A 15334-nucleotide genomic window follows, 5' to 3' on the forward strand; every position below is an offset into this window, starting at 1 on the left:
GAAAAGGTGACTATGTAGACAATGTTGCGAGCAGGTATAAAATCATGAACGAAGTTGACAATATCGGCGATATCGTCACTACATCGTGCACTGGACATACCATGAGTTTGCATTAAAAATTGAAGATTAATGCGCTCCATAGTATACACACATCTTCTTATTTATATCTAAGATTTCCAGAAAACCAGGAGTGATTTTTAGAAGTACTTGACTTCCAAACAGTAGTATTTCATTACCAGACTTTAAACATTGGTTAAACATTGGCATGTAGAATGTTGATACAATTCAGGATGTACCTTCTATGAAGTTAAATTTAAGGTAAAATATTTAAAAAGCTGTTAAAATTGGAAAATTTGGTTGAATAGATAGAGATTTTACATTGGTGGTCTGACACCTTTATTAGCCCATGAAACGGCTTTTCAAATTTCAGTCTTTTTTTAGTTTCTTTGTTCTTGACATTAGACAGAGTGACATTAAAAACAAAATAGATCGTACTTTCATTAAATGTGACTATTTTTCCAAGCAAAGTTATCACAAGGGCTCAGTTAGGAAATTTTTATTCCAAGACAGTATTGTATTTAATTATTAATATCCTGACAAAATCTGTGTGCATCTTATCACTTTATAGCATTTGACTTCTTTCGACAGTCAAAGTTTCTGTAAATGGTTTTAATTTGTTTGAAGGTGTCATTTTCGATGAATCAACACTTTGTTATTATATGATATAATGTTAAGATTTTTTCTGAAGATCATAAAAAGTACTAAACATCAATTTAGATAATACATCTGTAGTTTGATGATTTACCTATTGTCATATAAAGAAATGTCTAAAATAGTGTTGCTTTTAAAAATCTCAAAAGTCAACACTCTTACCAAACTCACGTGAAATTATTTGGAATCTTATCACAAATATATTTTTCTGACTCCTTACCACAGCAATTTTTTCTGTTAATAATATTGATCTGTGTTACATTGACTGTTTTTCCCAAATCAACACTCCAATATGCATTGTTTTCGTTATTTGTGTGTGTAAACGTGCTTTCCTTTCCATCAACTGCTTTTGAAGCAGCATATTTTGAATGCGCTGTTGAACTCTGTGCTGCTTTTTTTCCAAGGGCATAGTTATATCCTGTAGGAAAATTGACAAACATTTACAAATTAACATATGGATATAAATCTTCCAGTAGATACAATATTCGAGAGTTTGCATTTTCAATCATAATTTCCTTGATAGAGGGTTGTTGCTTAAAAGGTAGCTATTCAATCAAGAGTTCTAATTGTTGAAGTTGATAGAAGAGTTGGTTGATCGTCATTAAATATTTGTTTCACAGATGACGACGGATATGTTTCGATTGTCGTAATCATTATTCCATCTTCTTTTCACAGAATGAGACCTACCGAATAAGACTTATCAATGGGTTTGTACTTACATGAGCAACACGATGGGTGCCACATGTAGTGCAGGAAATGTCTACCCTTTGGGCAAGAAGAAATGGATGCCTGTAACATATTTGAATTGCTCAAGTTGATATTTTGTGGACGTCGTAGCGCGATTTTTCAGTAGATTTTACCTTTTCCAGTGGATACTTTATCTGCTGATATAAACTGTGGATGTTTTGTGTATATTTAAATGTATTTAGCTATGTCGAAAGACGTGCTTAAGGCGAAGTGTACGTAATTAACTACTCCACAGAATTTTTTTAAATTTTACATGTGGATTCTGCTTGTAAAAACACATCACACAATAAAATAAAAAAAGGGGGTAACCGTTTTCGTTTTTCAGATACAAGCTGTTGAAATTAACAGCATGATAAGCCAAAAATACAAAGGATATATAGGGAAAATCATAAAAATCGGCAGATATTTTTACTTTATCAAGATTTTCTAATTCGTTGCTCCACAGAATTTTTTTAAAAATCGATATGCGATTCAAAAATGAACGACGAACAAATTGGTGCAAAGAAAGTCCTTAGCAACCGTGCTAGTTTTCAAGCTATATCCTGTGGAAGTTTGATTTCTAGCGGAAAGAATAAAAACAATCGGCGACGTTATTGATGTCCTCTGTAACGTCATCACAATTTCTACTCTATAACGCTATTATACCGTACAGTGTCGTAACAAAATCGTGAGTGTGTATAACCCATTTTCCTAATTATTGCAAATGCTCAAGCGTTAATTTCTGTGTCATTTGGACTCTTGTGTAGAGTTGTCTTATTGGCAATCATGCCACATGTTCTTTTTTTATATTGTAATGTTCTAATAATTATGAATCAAATATCAAGTTTAAAATTGTCCCAGTAAACACAGCGTTGACAGAATGATTCTATACGTATTTAAATAATCGGTTATAATATTGGGATCGCGTATACACGTCTTTTTTAAAATCTTATTTCTGCATGTTTGTATTTTAAAAAAGTGAATATAATTTGCTGCATCTTTTCATCCTCACCATTTCCGGCGCTATTCGAGGGATTGCGCACAAAGCCCATTTTGTGTCAGGTTCACACGCGTGCACGTGACACAACCCTGCAATTTTATTTAAAAAATTTCCTGTCTCGATCGCTTTCCCTTTTCTTTAACTACACGACAAAGCATTATTTAATGTTTGCTGGAGATTTTAAGTAAAAAAGGAAATAATTTTTTGTTCCATAATTTGTTTAATATCCACATGCACGACTCCTAAAAAATAAGAAAACTGCATCTGCATATTATCTTGAGAATTTTTATGACTGTAATAAGGTCAAAAGAAGAACCCGCATATGAATTTTAGCAAAGTAAAACAGATCGGAGTTTTAACTTCACGTAGCACAGATCATTCCCAGTGTTAGCCTTAGCATTGCGTATATTGTGTATAATGCTATAGCATTGTGTATTGTGTAATGCTAAAGCTTTGTGCATAGTGATATGCTATAAATTAATGTACTGGTGTAATGCTATAAGAATGTACCAAGAGCGATGCTATACGAGTTTACCTAGTATAGTGCCATACAAATTGTTCCTGTATATAATGCAAATGAATTGCAGTTTTGTTAATATAATATGAACATAAGGAGCTGTGGTATGATTGCAAATGAGACAACTATCTGCCACGTTTAAGGTAGATCGGGTGTCTTTTTCTGAGCGTCCGTTCTGATCATGTTAATTGCAAAAACTTTTTTGTTTTAAAAATATTTTACCAAGTATCATTTAATATACAACAAAATACCTAAAACTTGAAGTTTAAAGATTGAACTATCAAGAAATTAAGTGTCGTAAAGTATATTTAAAATTTTTGGGGATTTTTTCAAGAAAATAAGGCCCGTGACCCCTTATTTTTATTTGATATTTCGGAGTTATTAATGAAAAGCAATTTTCTCATCGAATTTTAGCCAATTCTATCGTTTAATGTTTCTGCAATAAGGAAAACTTAAGTTTCCCCTATATCAACAATATAAAATAACGAAAAAACAAGGTCCGTGATCCCCAGTTTTTATATTGAAATTAAAAATTACATTGACACAGAAGTCTTACAGAAGTTTAAGAAAAATCTATCGTCCAACATTTAGACACCCCAGCTACCTTAAAGGATGTGGATGTAAGCAATTATTATAGGCAATCATGCGGCCTTCAACAATGAGAAAATCCATACCGTATATAGTCGCCGGGTTATAAAAAGCCCAGACATTGTAGAACTATTATTCTTCACCCCTACCCCTTCTTCCCCTACCTTATACTACTGCTGAATGATACACAAAAGCACAACAAAAGAGAACAAATTTCGCTATCCCTTCGAAATCGGAATTTGATTAAGAAAAAATAGCTGGTTCTATTTTTATCATACATGTGTAGTTTCAGTTTCAACCATGGTTCTAAATTTAGATTTTACTTTCCCTTAAAATTGCGGACGGAATAGAAGACACCTGTTTATTTTCTGCACCTTGAAAACTGAGACTTTGGATGACATAGATTTTCTTAGTTTCTGAGTGTGTAATGTTTTGTGGACGGAATCTGATGGGTTTTTTTTTTTGCTGTTGGCTTTTTCTTCGGCTTATAAATGTTGTACTAGTGGTCGATTATCCCTTAGTATCTTTTATACTTTTTACATAAATAATGAAATATAAAACATCATAAAATTTTCAATTGCATAAAAACGGACATGCCAACGTCTTTCTTGTTCAAGACACAAATTCACATGCAATATAATTATTCGTTACCTACAATTTTACGCTACAGGATCTACAGTACACTGTGCATTTCATTCAAAACTATGGTTTTTCAAAAACTATTGTGGGGTTAATTCTGGTTTGATTTTAATGAATTTGATACGAATAGAAGCAGAATTGTCACTGGTTTATTTTTTATTTGGTTATAATTTTGTTGTTTAGGCGTTTTTACCTTCTGTTGAAATAAACACGAGTCGTATTGTGTACCTGCTCCTGCGTGTCTAAAACAAAAACAGTGGTAATAGAGTCAGACTAACTCACAATAGGATACTCAGATTTCTGATTGGAGTCATTCGAATTATTTCATTGAGATAGCACATGAATACTTGTTTGAATTCATGATAGACCGCACGAAGTCATTTCTCTTTCATGTGCCCATTTTTCCTTTCTTGGAGTAGGGGAGATAACCCGCGTAACTAACGACGCACGTTTTTTATCCTGAATTCCGCTAGAGGCGTGCAATTACGTACACTTCGCCTTAATGTCAAATCATAAAAAAAATACAAATTGTTAAGTTTCTAAAAAAAACCTTGTAAGATTGCTGCTGCTATTTTTGGTATTGGGTGCAATTTTTGTACTCAATGCAACACATATCAAAGAAAAAGAAAAACACTTTTACCTATAACGTTAAAAGATTTTTTTTAAATTCTTAGGATATGTTAATTTGAAATATTGCGTCTAGTATTTGAACGATAAGTAACATATTCTTAATTCATGTTTTCATTTCAGGGACCTCAAGGTATAAAATCTTTGAACCAATCACAGGTTTCTAAGTTTTCTTGTAACAATGTGCTTTTTCCATGTTTTCTATTACTTGGTTATACACATTAAGCGTAACAATTACAAAAATGTCAATATAATTACATGTATTTTTAACAACTAATGAAAAAGTCGTTATGCAATTGATGAATATAACGTCACAGTACCCAAATTGCACTGACGAGAAGCGTTGACTTGAATCTTACGCACGCTTACTAACAAATAAATATTTGGATGGAATTATATCTATGTATATCGGGCTCAATTAATTTCTCAACACATGCGAAAAAAAGTATAATAACAAAAATACCGAACTCCAAGGAAAATTCAAATCAGAAAGTCCCTTATAAAATGGCAAAATCAAAAGCTCAAACACATCAAACGAATGGAAAACAACTGTCATATTCCTGACTTGGTACAGGCATTTCCCTATGTAGACAATGGTGAATTAAACCAAGTTTTATAGCTAGCTAAACCTCTCACTTGTATGATAGTTTCATAATTCTTGTAACAAAATAAATGAATTTTACTTGTAACAAATTTAGAGATTTGGTACAGAACATGCCTTATCTTAATCGATGTACACTATACTCTTCATTTTTGTTAATTCTGTCTTCTTATGGATTTTATATTTATTTCTTCCTGATCACTTTAATTTTTGGAAACGCTTGCACAATATCGTCGTTTTCAATACAAAATGGCAGAAGTGAAATATATGAATCTATGATAGTAACTAGTATCATACCTTTTGGTTTTGCAGAGATCCCTTTTTTTTTGGAGATGGTGGGAGGTGGGGATGGCAACGAGTACTCACTCGGAAGACTGAGCACTCGGGATCACTTTAAATACTCGGATACTGGTTTGCTTTTTAAAAATCTTAAGACATTTCTCCTCACTTTAGTTCCTTTTGAAATATTCCTTTCGTTATACTGATTTATAGATATAAGAAGATGTGGTATGAGTGCCAATGAGACAACTCTCCATCGAAGTCAAAATTTATAAAAGTAAACCATTATAGGTCAAAGTACGGTCTTCAACACGGAGCCTTGGCTCACACAGAACAGCAAGCTATAAAGGGCCCCAAAAATTACTAGTGTAAAACCATTCAAACGGGAAAACCAACGGTCTAATCTATATAAAAAACGAGAAACGAGAAACGAGAAACACTTATGAACCACATCAACAAACGACAACTACTGAACATCAGATTCCTAACTTAGGACAGATGCAAACGCATGCGGCGGGTTTAAACGTTTTAATGGTACCAAACCTTCACCCTTTTTCTGAAACAATAGTGTAACATCACAACATAGAAAGACACACTATAAAATATCAACTGAAATAGCTTAACTCAATCAAAGGACATATTAACACCAGTGAACATACACTGAACAAATAAATTTGACCTATGATACAATGTAAATTCAAAATACAGTTTACCTCAAATCTAACGTCTTACATTTAAATTCAGTACTTATTTTTTTAAATTTCAGAATAAAAAAAAAATCTACGCATGGTTGGTGTTAAATTACTTGAATAACTCATTTCAAAATGAATAATAAAAAAGTTTACATAGTATATACTTGATGACAAAGTTATGATCATTGTTGAATGTACTCGTTTTAGCAATCAAATTATGAGTAAAATAGCGATAAATACAAAGCTGACTCTCTTTATGAACATCCCATCTCCTTTTATACAATTAATAAACCAATTATGTTTTCAAATTTTACTGATTCAGTGTTTCAGAGTTGCGTTGAATTGTTATTATAAATTTTTAATAAACAAAAATTATTGAAGAAACATTTAAATAATTATGCATAAGTAATTCATACTTATGGAAATTTCAAATGACACGGATAAGTGGAACAATGACACAATTCTCCATTAATATTTTATCCAATTACATACATTTTGTAACTGACTGATCGGACCTGGTTACCAAACAAAAATATACGTTTTAATGCGACATTTATCTTGTCATGCTTAAAGATTTTGATGAGCATTTCCTTGTCTATACAAAGATGCCGATAGTCACTTAGTTAAATTCTTGCTTTGAAATACTGGAAACAACTGGTTTCAAGTTTGCAATTTTAAAAGGGTTATTGTTTCTATGTATTTTGTAGTTATCTCCCTTCGCTAACTTTAGAGCGGAAAATGTGAAAAGTATGCCAAAGGGTAAATAACATGCAATTTTTCAACGTTTTTTGTCTAAAAGACATAAGTGGAAATGTGCTAGCGTGTATGTATTCATGATTGAATAAATATTGATATGATTTTGTAATTAGTATTTTATTTCTTATTTGAATTTACTTTAAAATAAAGATGATTTTATTTCTAATTCTTATTTATGTTTTCGTTTTCAAATAGATTAATTACGGACTATAATTAATTATGAGTTGTACCATTTGTACTTTATATTCACGGACTTTGACGTTTGACTAGTTTCGTCTTGATTGTTACTCACTTCTTCCATTTTGATGGTCATTGTTTTTACGCTTGATTTGACCGCACACTTTCTATTATTTCATTGGTCATATGTCTTTTGGCGGTTTTTTTTCTATTGAAGTCTATAGTTAATTGTGGATTTATGTTCAAACCGAACAGACGTTTCATATATTTTCTTTAGTCTCATACTTTGTATTATTTGTATTGGAGAATTTCCACGATTATTTCAGGTCAGTTTGCTTACTTATCTCTTTAGATATTCTGTCTATATCTTATTTTCATCGTAATTTCATTACCGGATTATTCAGTATTTCACGCACGAGTAACTTTCTATTTCTATTTTGGCATGACTTCGTAGTAAGAATGTGTATCGTGTGATTGGCGAATGAATGTTGTAAATTATTTAAAAGGTTAACGTAACTTTTATCACAGGCACATTATTATTTTACATTTATGTTACATAATTTAAGCCTGGTAATAAATAAGTGTAAAGATAAACGTAATGAATGGCGAATATTTGAGCAGAATGAGTTTGAGAGTAAATGAGTAAAATGTTAACTTGGTAAATACTTTTTCAGAGTCTTTATAACATTTTTGTGTCCGATTGATATATTTTAAGTACTATATAATTCTGTGCATAGTAACTATGATTTAGTATTTGTTATACAGGTTTTATGACAGTTCTGCGTGTGACGTAGTTATACGTTGAGGCATAACCTTTGTTCCTCATACGAGGTAAGAATGAGTGTTTCAGTTGTAGTTGCTTATTATTTTATTAGCTTAGTTATTTTGCTTTGTTTAGCTTAGCTTAGCTTTATTAGTTAACTGCTTTTTGCTATTTGCTTTACTAATGCATATCTTGCTTAAACTGTTTGTTTATAGTTTTATCGGCTTATTGGTATGTTATAATGTTATTGCTAAATGAGAAACTATATTTCTATTTTGCTCTTTTGACAAGTTAAATTCTGTTTCGAATGTCCTAGGAAGTAATATTTTGATTAGATAAGATTTAATTGTACATTTTGTTAATTTCTTAAACTGTGACGTATTTTACAGTTAATTGGTTAATATTTGTAAGTACACACATTACGTAAATTTATCAGATTGATATAATACATGTTTTAAAACAATAAGTTTATATATGTTGTTATTAAATGTGATATTATATTACAGGGTTTCGTTCGATGCTTCATTATAATAAAACTATCCAGAACCCTACATTAGTCTACTATTCATTTACGTCACAGATAGTGCGACTACAGAAATTCATTAATCATTTAATAGAAAGGAGACGTCTGTTTCTTACCAATTTGCTTGAGGCTTATTTAAAGTACAACATAGGAAATGCGTTATTAGCGGTTAACGATCGACAACAGACGACGAAGCCCGGCGAAGCCAATAGATCACATTTGCCCTTTGGATCAGATTGGCTTAAACGGGCTGCTCTTCATAGTTCTTCTTTTACCCGTGACTTTTGTTGAAGATTATTTTGCATTATCTTTATTTTTCTGTGCATGTTTTGTAGGCTATTTTTTTCTCGGTTTGTCCATTCTTTTTGGCCTTGATGTTTTTCGTCCTTCATCGACTTATGGCCCTTTATGTCTATTCTTTTAAATTTTATAGATTTGTTGTTCCAGAGTTATGGGACTTAAGTGGTCGAAATTAAAAGACATGCTTATTAAGATGCCACCCATTTCCATAAACACTAATATATCCAACTGCTTGACGAGACGGCGTGCCATAGGATATCAATTTAATTTTGAATCTATATTGAATCATAGAAAATTGGGTTGACCCACCTCCATGATTCTGTAATGAGGCGTACTCAATCAATGCTTAAATCCACAACCGTAAACATCGAATAACTGGTGTTTTGTTTTCCAAGTATTTAGAACAATGTGACAATAGTCTATGCTTACTATTGAAATTTTTAAGAAATGATGCCTGTAAAATATTTTAATTGCTCATTTTTAAAAAATTTTGTTAACCTCGTTTCCGCAGATGTTACTTTTTACATTGGATACTTCATCTGTTGATATATACTGTGAACATTTTGTGTATATTTAGATATATTAAGCTTTGTTGAAAGACGTGCATAATGTTAAATCATTAAAATACAAATTGTTCAGTCTCTAAGTAAACTTGGAAGATTCCAGCTGCTTTTTTAGCTAAATGTGTGCAATTTGTGTACTCGGTGCAATTTGGGTACTGTGACGCTATATTCATCAATTGGATAACGATTTTTTCATTCAGTTTTATAATAAACATGTACTTATGTTGACATTTTTGTCGTTGTTACGCTTCATTTGAATAACCGAGTTACAAAAAAAATTGAAAAAGCACATTGTTAAAAGAAAACCTTGAAATCTTTGATTGATCAAAAGATATCATACCTTGTGGTTTTTCAGATTTTACATGAGTCACTGATATGAACACATGAACGCAATATGTCAAACATAACATATTCCAAGGTTCATTGAAAAAACTTTCTTAATGTTCTTTTTCGTTGATGAACGTATCAAAAATGCATTTCTACAAGAGCATTCCCCTTATTCTTGAAACTGAATAAACTAAATTTACTAGTAATAAATAAAGGCATTTGGTAAATATATTTTTTTCTTAATCAATATGCATTAAAGTCTTCTTTGTTGCTACTTCTGTCTGATTATGTATTTTAAAACATTTTGATATCGAACCTTTTTTTATTCTGTAATTTCTTTTAACACATTAAAAAATAATTTCTTGTTCATAACGCTCTACACGTTAGCTGGCCTTTAAAAAACACATTTGTTTTGATAACTACATATATCTTACCTTCTGGTTTAGGGTTTTTATTTTCCTCTGAAATAAAGTAGAGAATCATTGCGATTATAAAAATAATCTATACCAATATAAATAAATTTGCTCAACAATGAATCTGTAATGTTACACATTCTAATATTAAAAAAATATTACAAAAGTATCTTGACAATGGAACAAAATTTTTATGTATTTTCTATTTATTTCTTTTTGCTCATTTCAATTTTTTAACGCATGTACAATATACTAGTTTTCACTGAAATGAAAAAATTAACTAAGAATATGTTAGTTATCGTCCAAATACTGGACGCAATATTTCAAATATCACATTGTCCAAGGTAAATTGTAAAAACTTTTAACGTTATAGGTTTCTTAGTGTTCTTTTTCGTTGATGAACGTATCAAAATAAAGGTATTTTTTTTCTTATTTCATATGCATTATAAGTCTTCTTTGTTGCTAGATCTGTCTTTTTATGTATTTTAAAACATTTAGATATCGAACCTTTTTTTTTTCTGTATTATTCAGATGTAGTGAATACCATTTTGAAGTGGAATTTTCTTCCCAATTGTCAATTAAAGATTACGATAGAATAGAGTAAATGGTAACGGGAAGAAGGGGGAGAGCGTGAAAAAAATAATGTATACAACGTTGGGGTCTTTGATAGCCGACTATACGGTATGATTTTTTCTCATTGTTGAAGGCCGTATGGTTGCCTATAATGATTGCTTACGTCCACTTTATTTAAGGTAGCTGGAATGTCTAAATGTTTGACGATAGATTTGTCTCAAATTTCTGTAAAAGACTTCTGGGTCAATGTAATTTCAAATTTCAATATAAAAACTGGGGATCAAGGACCTTGTTTTTTCGAAATAATACATTGAAATTAACGAAATTTTGGTTATTGTATATTGTTTGTTTAAGGGAAGCTTAATTTTTCTTTATCGAAGAAACATTAAACGATAGAATTGGCTAAAATTCGATGAGAGAATTACTTTTCATTAATACTTCTGAAATATAAAATAAAAATAAGGGGTCACGGGTTTTATTTTCTTGAAAAAATCCCCAAAAGTTTTAAATATACTTTACGACACTTAATTTTTTGATAGTTCAATCTTTAAATTTCAATTTTTAGTTATTTTGTCGTTTATTGAATGATACTTGGCAAATTATTTCTAAAACAAAAAAGCATTTTTGCAACATGAACAGAACGGACGCTCACAAAAATGACATCCGATCTACCTTAAACTGTGGCAGATAGTTGTCTCATTTGCAATTTACTCATTTTTATCTTATGTTAACAAACAAGCAATTCATTTGCATTATATACAGGCAAAATTCGTATGGCACTACACTAGGTAAACTGCACAGTCACCTTGCATTACACTAGGTATATTCTAATAAAATTCTTATAAAATTACACAAGGTATATACATTTTTTTTAGCATCATACTGGATGAATACATTCTCATAACATCGCCCTTGGTACATTCTTATAGCGTTAAATTTATAGTATTACACCAGTACATTTATAGCATATCTTTAGCATTACACTTTACATAATGCTATAACATTGCAATATACACAATGCTAAGGCATAACACTGGGAATTATCTGAGCTACGGAAAGTTATATCAAAAACTCCGATCTGTTTTATTTGCTGAACTTCATTTTCGGGTTCTTCTTTTGACCTTGTTACAGCCATAAAAATTCTCAAGACAACAGAAGATGCAGTTTTCTTATTTTTTGGTAGTCGTCCATGTGTATATTTAACAAATAATGGTACAAGAAAGTATTTCCTTTGTTACAGAAACTCCAGCAAACATCATATCATTCTTTGTGGTGTAGTTAAAGAAAAGGGAAAGCGATCGAGACAGGAAATTGGTGAGGATGAAAAGATGCAGAAAATTATATTTACTTTTTTAAAATACAAACATGCAGAATTAGGATTTAAAAAAAGACGTGTATACGCGATCCCAATATTATAACCGGTTATTTAAATATGTATAGAATCATTCGGTCAACGCTGTGTTAATCGGGACAATTTCAAACTCGATATTAGATTCATAGAAATAAGGAAAACGCAAGCATTTCAAAAAGATTTGGAACCCTGTCTAATTTAGAAAAGTGTTAAAGTCTTTACAGTAACTTTCTTTCACTTGCATTATATTTATTTTACCAACTTGCTTTTTTGTTTGGCAGCAGAAATATCCTAAAAATTAAAAAAATAGAAGATGTGGTGACGTAACAGTAGACATCAATAACGTCGCCGAATATATTTTTATTTTTTCCGCTAAAAATTAAACTTCCACAGGATATAGATTGAAAACTAGCACGGTTGCTAAGGTATTTCTTTGCACCAATGGATTCGTTCATTTAAGAATCGTATATCGATTTTTTTTTTAAATTCTGTGGACCAACGAATTAGAAAATTTTGTTACAGTAAAAATATCTGCCGATTTTTATGATTTTCCTATATATTCTTTGTATTTTTGGCGTATCATGCTGTTAATTTCAACAGCTTGTATCGAAAAAACGAAAACGGTTACCTCCTTTTTTTCATTTTATTTTCTGGTGTATTTTTACAAGCAGAATCCATATGTAAAAACTAAAAAAAAAAAATGTGGATTAGTTAATTACGTACACTTTGCCTAAAGTCAAGGATTTTGGTTACCTCAAGTGACTAAAAGCATTTACTTGTCAGGATTCTTTCATATATACAAAGATTTAGTTTGGAAGTTTGGCTGTACTTATAGACAACTTAGTACAAACGGGATAGTACATCCTAAATTTTACGATTATGTTGATTACCGAGCCAGTAAATTTAGATACGATACGGGTAAACTTATCGATCCTTTAAATTAAATTGTTTTAAAAGGTTAAGTTACCGATACAACACTATAATTAGATCTTTGAATATTGTTTTATTTTGTATAAATATTGATTTAAATAAAAATCAAACAAAAAATTATTGCTATACACATATGTACACTCATGGTCTTACAATCTGTCGATACCTATTGTAACGGGTACAAATTTGTTGTTAATTGTATTTAACTATAACTATGTCTTCCTATTCTAAAAAGTTATATTTGTATGCCATTCAATCCTAAATTTCACTGAGAAAAAGATGGAATCAGTGCATGCCTGTTCATGATTATTTTTATGATTTTTATTCAACATCATATGACTGAAAACCATAATACCAGTCATTATATTATGTTGTAGCATTTACTTTTGGAAATATTGAAATTGCAATTGTTATTTGCTGTTATGAGACGACCCCCATAATTATTACGTTCGTGATACCACTTAATTGCGTAAAAGTTAGAATTAAGTACGGACACTGAACAAGCTGATTGTATTAAATCTGTGAAATACAAGGAAACCGTAGATACATCCGCTGGCAAAAACTTTCTGCTTATTTAAAGTACAACATAGGAAATGCGTTATTAGCGGTTAACGATCGACAACAGACGACGGAGCCCGGCGAAGCCAATAGATCACATTTGCCCTTTGGACCAGATTGGCTTAAACGGGCTGCTCTTCATAGTTCTGCTTTTACCCGTGATTTTTATTGAAGATTATTTTGCACTATCTTTATTTTTCTGTGCATGTTTTGTAGGCTATTTTTTTCTCGGTTTGTCCATTCTTTTTGGCCTTGATGTTTTCCGTCCTTTATCGACTTATGGCCCTTTATTGCTATTCTTTTAAGTATTACAGATTTGTTGTTCCAGTGTTATGGGACTTAAGTGGTCGAAATTAAGAGACAAGCTTATTAAGAGGCTACTCATTTTCCATAAACACTAATATATCCATTTGCTGGACGAGACGGCGTGCCATAGGATATTAATTAAATTTTGAATCTATATTGAATCATAGAAAAATTGGGTTGACCCACCTCCATGATTCTGTAATGAGGAGTACTCAATCAATGCTTAAATCCTCAACCGTAAAATTCGAATAACTGGTGTTTTGTTTTCCAAGAATTTAGAACAATGTGACCCATAGTCCATGCTTACTATTGATTTTTTAAGAAATGGATGCCTGTAAAATATTTTAATTGCTCATTTTTAAACATCGATTTTTTGTTAACGTCGTTTCCGCAGATGTTACTTTTTACATGGATACTTCATCTGTTGATATATACTGTGAACATTTTGTGTATATTTAGATATATTAAGCTTTGTTGAAAGACGTGCATAATGTCAAATCATTAAAATACAAATTGTTCAGTCTCTAAGAAAACTTGGAAGATTCCAGCTGCTTTTTTAGCTAAATGTGTGCAATTTGTGTACTCGGTGCAATTTGGGTACTGTGACGCTATATTCATCAATTGCATAACGATGTTTTCATTTAGGTTTATAATAAACATGTAATTATGTTGACATTTTTTTCGTTGTTACTCTTCATTTGAATAACCGAGTTACATAAAACACGGAAAAAGCACATTGTTACAAGAAAACTTAGAAAACTATGATTGATCAAAAGATACCATACCTTGTGGTTCTTTCAGATTTTAAATGAGTCACTGATATGAAAACATGAACTTAGAATATGTTCTTTTTCGTTAATGAAATGCATTTCTACAAGAGCATTCCCTTATTCTTGAAACTGAATAAATTAAATGTACTTGTAATAAATCAAGGCATTTGGTATTTTTTTTTTTCTTAATCGATATGCATTAAAGTCTTCTTTGTTGCTAATTCTGTCTGCTTATGTATTTTAAAACATTGTGATATGGAAAATTTTTTTATTCTGTAATTTCTTTTAAAAACTAAACAAATGATTATTCGTTCATAACGCTCTACACGTTAGCTGGCCTTTTGTAAAACATTTGTTTTGATACTCTACATATATCTTACCTTCTGGTTTAGGTTTTATATTTTCCCCTAAAATAAAGAATCGAATCATTGCGATTATAAAAATAATCTATACAAATATAAATAAATTTGCTCAACAATGAATCTGTAATGTTACACATTTTAATATTAAAAAAATATCACAAAAGTATCTTGACAATTGAACAAAACTTTTATGTATTTTCTATTTATTTTTTTTTTCTCATTTCAATTTTTTAATGCATGTACAATATAGTCGTTTTCACTGAAATGAAAACATGAAATAAG

The 15334-nt window shown here is 30.8% G+C and overlaps 1 protein-coding gene across 6 annotated transcripts in view; it reads right to left on the bottom strand.

Moving 5' to 3' along the window:
* LOC127703040 (uncharacterized) overlaps nt 1-15334 on the bottom strand; it is a 925706-nt gene that overhangs the window by 510817 nt on the left and 399555 nt on the right. For 4 of the 6 annotated variants that reach the window (XM_052207424.1, XM_052207422.1, XM_052207423.1 and 1 more), the window contains exons 57-58: nt 15071-15097; nt 10224-10250 (exon numbers count right to left, since the gene is read on the bottom strand). In XM_052207424.1, coding sequence (XP_052063384.1) covers nt 10224-10250; nt 15071-15097 — 54 coding nt within the window. The remainder of the gene's footprint in view (nt 1-10223; nt 10251-15070; nt 15098-15334) is intronic. The other 2 variants (XM_052207427.1, XM_052207428.1) reach the window with 1 other exon arrangement.

Source organism: Mytilus californianus, unplaced genomic scaffold, assembly GCF_021869535.1.
Source record: "Mytilus californianus isolate M0D057914Y unplaced genomic scaffold, xbMytCali1.0.p SCAF_5, whole genome shotgun sequence".
Taxonomy (NCBI): domain Eukaryota; kingdom Metazoa; phylum Mollusca; class Bivalvia; order Mytilida; family Mytilidae; genus Mytilus; species Mytilus californianus.